Source organism: Cebus imitator, unplaced genomic scaffold, assembly GCF_001604975.1.
Source record: "Cebus imitator isolate Cc_AM_T3 unplaced genomic scaffold, Cebus_imitator-1.0 Scaffold266, whole genome shotgun sequence".
In the NCBI taxonomy this organism is placed as follows: Eukaryota; Metazoa; Chordata; class Mammalia; order Primates; family Cebidae; genus Cebus; species Cebus imitator.
Genome location: NW_016107581.1, coordinates 2,815,298 through 2,821,257, shown reverse-complemented (window position 1 = coordinate 2,821,257; position 5,960 = coordinate 2,815,298). Strand labels below are relative to the sequence as shown.

General features: G+C 53.3%; 2 protein-coding genes across 6 annotated transcripts in view; one reads left to right on the top strand and one right to left on the bottom strand.

Annotated features, from left to right (window-relative positions):
• ALDH16A1 (aldehyde dehydrogenase 16 family member A1) overlaps positions 1–4,046 on the bottom strand; it is a 21,039-nt gene extending 16,993 nt beyond the window's left edge. For 3 of the 5 annotated variants that reach the window (XM_017500562.2, XM_037728498.1, XM_017500567.2), the window contains exon 1: positions 2,118–2,364. In XM_017500562.2, the coding sequence (XP_017356051.1) occupies positions 2,118–2,207 (90 nt within the window). In that variant the 5' untranslated portion in view covers positions 2,208–2,364. Of the gene's footprint in view, positions 1–2,117; positions 2,365–4,019 lie in introns of those variants that run through there. The other 2 variants (XM_037728497.1, XM_017500563.2) reach the window with 2 other exon arrangements.
• A 162-nt stretch (positions 4,047–4,208) lies between these two features.
• PIH1D1 (PIH1 domain containing 1) overlaps positions 4,209–5,960 on the top strand; it is a 5,684-nt gene continuing 3,932 nt past the window's right edge. The window contains exons 1-2 of the mRNA XM_017500595.2: positions 4,209–4,636; positions 4,954–5,173. Of these exons, the coding sequence (XP_017356084.1) occupies positions 4,547–4,636; positions 4,954–5,173 (310 nt within the window). The 5' untranslated portion in view covers positions 4,209–4,546. The remainder of the gene's footprint in view (positions 4,637–4,953; positions 5,174–5,960) is intronic.

The window sequence follows — 5,960 nt, the reverse complement described above, 5'->3', positions numbered from 1 at the left end:
AAGATGGGGTTTCACCATGATGGCCAGGCTGGTCTTGAACTCCTGACCTCAGGTGATCCACCCACCTTGGCCTCCCAAAGTGCTAGGATTACAGGCGTGAGCCACCGTGCCCAGCCAACTTAATTTGTTTTGGGGGGGACAGGGTCTCATTCTGTCACCCAGGCTGGAGTTTAGTGGTATGATCACTGCACCTCCCAGGCTGAGGTGATCCTCCCACTTCAGCCTCCTGAGTAGCTGGGACTACAGCTATGCAGCGCCACACCTGGCTAATTTTTTTTTGTATTTTTTTTTTTTTTTTGGAGACAGAGTCTCGCTCTGTTGCCCAGGCTGGAGTGCAGTGGTGCAATCTCGGCTCACTACAACTTTCGCCTCCCAGGTTCAAGCGATTCTCCTGCCTCAGCCTCTTGAGTGCCTAGGATTACAGGCCCACACCACCACATCCAGCTAATTTTTGTATTTCAGTAGAGACGGGGTTTCATCATGTTGGCCAGGCTGGTCTTGAATTCCTGACCTCAGGTGATCTGCCCTCCTCAGACTCCCAAAGTGCTGAGATTACAGGTGTGAGCCACTGTGCCCAGCCCAATTTTTTTTTTTTTTTTTTTGAGACAGAGTTTTGCTCTTGTTGCCCAGGTTGGAATGCAATGGTGCAATCTTGGCTCACCAAACCTCCGTGTCCAGGGTTCAAGCGATTCTCCTGCCTCAGCCTCCCAAGTAGCTGCAATGTTTTTTATTTTAGTAGAGACCAGGTTTCACTATGTTGCCCAGGTTGGTCTCAAATTCCTGAGCTCAGGTGAGCCTCCCATCTCGGCCTCCCCATGTGCTGGGCTGTGCCAGGCTTCTGATCCAGTTCCTTCCACTTGGACCATTGCTCTGGTCTCCTGCCCTCCCATTCAAAGAAGACTAAGCTCCTCCCACTGGGTGCTGGGGACCCTGGGGATCATGAGAGCTCCGTGAGGGAATTCTGAGAGCACCTGGGGAAATGACAGAAAGTTTGAGGTGCCCTAATTATTTGCAGGAACCCCCCGAAGGTGCTGGGGGCCTCTGAGGGATCATGGGAGACCTAGGGAGGGTCTGAGGACCCCCAAGGGATCATGGGACCCTCATGAGGACTTCAGGGGGGTCCTAAACGATCATGGGAACCCTATGGGACCTTCTGAGAGCTAGAGGGATCATAGGAGCCCCATGAGGGTATTATGAGGGGCCATAAGTAACTGCAGGAAGTCCTGATGTGGCTGGGCGCCGTGGCTCACCCCTGTAATCCCAGCACTTTGGGGAGGCCAAGATGGGTAGATCTCTTGAGGCCAGCAGTTCGAGACCAGCCTGACCAACATGCTGAAACCCTGTCTCCACGAAAAGTATAAAAACTAGCTGGGAATGGTGGTGCGCATTTCTAGGCCCAGCTAGCTCCTCGGGAGGCTGAGGTGAGAGAGGATCGTTTGAGCCCAGGAGGTCGAGGCTGCAGTGAGCTGTGATTGCGCCACCGGACTTCAGTCTGGGCGACAGAGACCCTGGCTCAAAAGCCAAAACAAAACAAAAAACAAACCGGGAAGTCCTGTTGTATTCTAGGCCCCTCAAAGTTCCCATGAGGTCACATGAGCCCCACGAGTATCACGGGGGCTCCATGGCAGTTCTGAAGGTCTCCGGGTACTCAAGGGGATCAAGGGAGTCCCTCGGGAGGTCTGGGGGCTCCGGAGGATCATGGAAGCCCTAGGATGTTTTGAGGAGTCGTAGAAAGACAGTGGGGGTTGTGGGTCACCGGAGCCCCACAGGAATCCTAAGGGGGCTGGGGGATCGCGTCAGGTTCTGAGGGGGCCCTGAGGAATCACAAGAGCTTATAGAGGAGTTCGGGAAAAACGCGGAAACACCATGAAGAGTTCGGGACCAAAGGGCAAGAAACCACTGAGGATGATGGCAACAGACCAAAACGCTGAAGCAGCCACCGCCAAAGCTCAAGGAAGCGTCTCCCAGGGCGCGATCCTATTGGGCGGCGGGAATCACGGGGACTGAAAGAGGCGGAGCTGCTGAGCTGCCGCAATGGATGACGGGAGTCCGCGCTAAAAACCGGGAGCCCAGGGCTGCGGAACACAGCCTGCAGCGCGGGCCGGGCAGGCTCTTACCAGTGCGCATGTGTGGCTCTCCGGCACCGGTCCGTACTCCAGCGAGGTGAAGATCTCGCGGGCGTGAGGCGCTGCACGCGTCGCAGCCATCGCCTGCCCGGAACGCTTTCCACGAAGACTGCAGGGCGCTCTGTGTTAAGGGGAACCTTGAGGGCCAAAGGACGACACCTCCTGTTCCAACCCAAAGGGGCAGGATTAATTAGAATGGGGCGGGGCTACGAGATACAGCGGGCAGCCACGCCCATATTTTTTGCCTTAGGACGCGAGGGCCCCACCCATGTCCCGCACCCGGAAGCGTAGTTAGGAGCATGCTCACTGCTTAAAACGGGGAGGATTACAAAAACAAAAAACAACAACAAAAAAAAAAAAAACGGGGAGGAAGGGGAGCCGGCGATGTGGGTCCCTTGCGAATAGTTATGAGGGCTCTGGATTTAGAAGGGTCGGCGCGTGGCCGGGCGCTGTGGCTCACGGCTGTAATCCCAACACTTTGGGAGGCCCAGGTGGGCGAATCACCGATCACCGGAGGTCGCGAGTTCGAGACCAGCCTGACCAATATGGTGAAACCCTCGTCTCTACTTAAAAATGTGATGGCTCACGCCTGTAATCCCAGCACTTTGGGAGGCCGAGACGGGCGGATCAGAACATCAGGAGTTCCAGACCAGTCTGGCCAATATGGTGAAACTTCTTCTCCACTAAAAATACAAAAATTAGCTGGGTGTCGTGGCAGGTGCCTGTAGTCCCGACTGCTCGCAAGCCTGAGGCAGGAGAATCGCTTGAGCCCGGGAGGCGGAGGTTGCCAAGTTCGCGTCACTGCACTCTAACCTTTTAGCGAGACTCCATCTCAATTAAAAAAATAACAATAAGGCCAAGTGCGGTGGCTCAAGCCTGTAATCCCAGCACTGTGGGAGGCCGAGGCGGGTGGATCACGAGGTCAAGAGATCGAGACCATCCTGGTCAACATGGTGAAACCCCGTCTCTACTAAAAATACAAAAAATTAGCTGGGCATGGTGGCGCGTGCCTGTAATCCCAGCTACTCAGGAGGCTGAGGCAGCTCCCTGAACCCAGGAGGCGGAGGTTGCGGTGAGCCGAGATCGCGCCATTGCACTCCGGCCTGGGTAACAAAAGCGAAACTCAGTCTCAAAATAATAATAATAATAATAATAATAACAATAAAAATTAGCCGGGCTGTGGTGGAACACGGCTGTAATCTTAGCTACTCCAGAGGCTGAGGCGGGAGAACCATTTGAACCCAGGAGGCGTATGTTACAGTGAGCCGATCTGGTGCCACCTTAGTTCCAGCCTGGCCGACGGAGGAAGACCCTGTTTCAAAAAATATAATAATTAAAAAAAAGAAGGGTCGGCGTTTTGATGCGTCTTCCTACTGCCTTGTTTTATGGTAGCAGGAAGTGCAGCTTTTATTTTACTTTTTATTTTCTTGAGACAGGATTTGTCACCCAGGCTGGAGTGCAGTGACGCCTCGACTTTCCGGGCTTAAACGCTTCTCCCGCTTCAGCCTGCAGTAGCTGGGACTGCAGGCGCATGCCATCAAACCTGGTTAATATTTTTTTGTAGAGACAAGGTCTCGCTATGTTGTTTAGGCTGGTCTCGAACTCCTGGGTTCAAGCGATCCTCCTACCTCGGCCTCCGAGTCCGAAAGTGCAGCTTTTAATTCTAATTATATTTAGTAGGGGTCTGGATCTAGAACTGGCACGAAGTGATAATTCAAAAATAAAAAGGGTGCCTTTTAGGATAGACATTGAGATTAAGATTTTGAAAAATGCAGCCTTCACTCGAAAGTAACGGGGCCAGTCTTGGCTGTGGAAAGAGTGGGAGTGTGGCGCTTTTTTTTTTAAAGAGATGGGGCTGGGGGTTGGCGGGGTGGGGGGGGGGAGTTAGCTCACGGTGTTACCCAGGCTGGTCTCGAACTTCTGGCCTCAAGCGATTCTCTTGCCCTGGCCTGCCAATGTGTTGGGACTACGGGCATAAGCCACGGCGCCCGGCCGGAAGTGTGGCTTTCATAGACACAGGAAGTGTGGCGTTAGGATTCGCCTCTGGGTTTATTTTTGATTGATTGATGCGAAAGGCGTGGCTTGTTGATAACGCGATACCAGGTTGTGAATGAGCGTTGGGGTACTCGGAAGCGTGGCTTACTCCAGTGCGGTGTTTACGTAGAGTCCGGAAGTGTGGTTTCATTTACGATTCGGAACGTAGGACGGAGACTGCATCTAGAGATACAGATTCCCAACGGATTTGACGACGGTGTTTGATCTTGAATGGAATTGTAGTTTCAGGCCAGTCATAGGTTTCTGAACACGATAGTAGGTATCCGGAGTCGATTGAGGACCAGAGCAGGAACCAGGGTTCGGATCCTGGGCAAAGTTCCCCACCTTGAGGGTCCCGAGGACGCCTAGATCTCTTTCCCAGGACTATGGCGAACCCGAAGCAGCTGGCACTGGAGCTAAGCGAGGCGGAGACGATGGGTGCTGATTCGGCGCGATTTGAGGAGCTGCTGTTGCAGGTGCACAGTGACCGGACCCCCGGATCTCTGGGTATTCGGGGATTTTGGCGGGGTGCTCAAAGATGGGACTACAGTTCCCAGCATGCACTAGGGCGGCAACCGGGCCTCGGGGAATTGAGGATGAGCTTCAAGCTTGCTAAGAAACGGGAGTGGAGTTGGAGATGTTCTTCTAGTCCTCAAAGGAGAAAGGGGACCTAAATCGTCTAGTTTCTGGCATTATCCACAGCCCTCATACATAATCATTGCTCCATTTGAGGAACAAATGAGGGGTCTGATGGCACAGACTCCAAACCTGGAGGTAGTTTTCCTTTATACAGGCCTCTAAGGAGCTCCAGCAAGCCCAGACAACCAGACCGGAATCGACACAAATCCAGCCTCAGCCTGGTGAGAAAGAACACCCGGAGAGAGAGGGACAGGAGACAGAGGGGAAAAAGGAAAGAGACATGAAAATAAAGGCCTGGGGTAGTGGTGGGGTGAACAGACACCACCAGACATCACCCTGGGACAGAAAGGAGGTAGGGGACAGGAATCGGAGATAGGAAGATGCTCGGCTTGGTGGCACACACCTGTAATCCCAGCTACTTGGGACGCTGAGACAGAATTGCTTGAACCCAGGAGGCAGAGGTTGCACTGAGCGGAGATTGTGCCACTGCACTCCAGCCTGGGTGACAGAGAGAGACTATGTCTCAAAAACAAATCAAAACAAAAAACAACAACACAATAAAGATAGTAAGAGAGGCTGGGCACAGCGGCTCACACCTGTAATCTCATCACTTTGGGAGGCTGGGGCAAGAGGATTGCTTGAGGCCAGGCGTTCAAGACCAGCCTGTGCAACATCTCGAGATCCCATCTCTACTAAAAATAAACAAAATTAGCTGGGCTTGGTGGGCGCGTGCCTGTAGTCATAGCTACTCAGGAGGTTGAGGTGGGAGGATCACTTGAGCCAGGTGGAAGAGACTGCAGTGAGCCAAGATCACACCACTGTACTCCAGCCTGGGTGACGCAGTGAGACCCCATCTCAAAAAACAAGTGGCCGGGCAAGGTGGCTCACGCCTGTAATCCCAGCACTTTGGGAGGCCGAGGCGGGAGGATCACCTGATGTCAGGAGTTTGAGACCAGCCTGGCCAACGTGGTGAAACTCCACTTCTACTAAAAACACAAAACTTAGCTGGGTGTGATGGCGGTCGCCTATAATCCCAGCTACTTGGGAGGCTGAGGCAGGAGAGAATCGCTTGAACCCATGAAGGTGGAGGTTGCAGTGAGCTGAGATCGTGCCACTGTATTCCACCCTGGGCAACAAGAGTGAGGCTCCATCTCAAAAAAA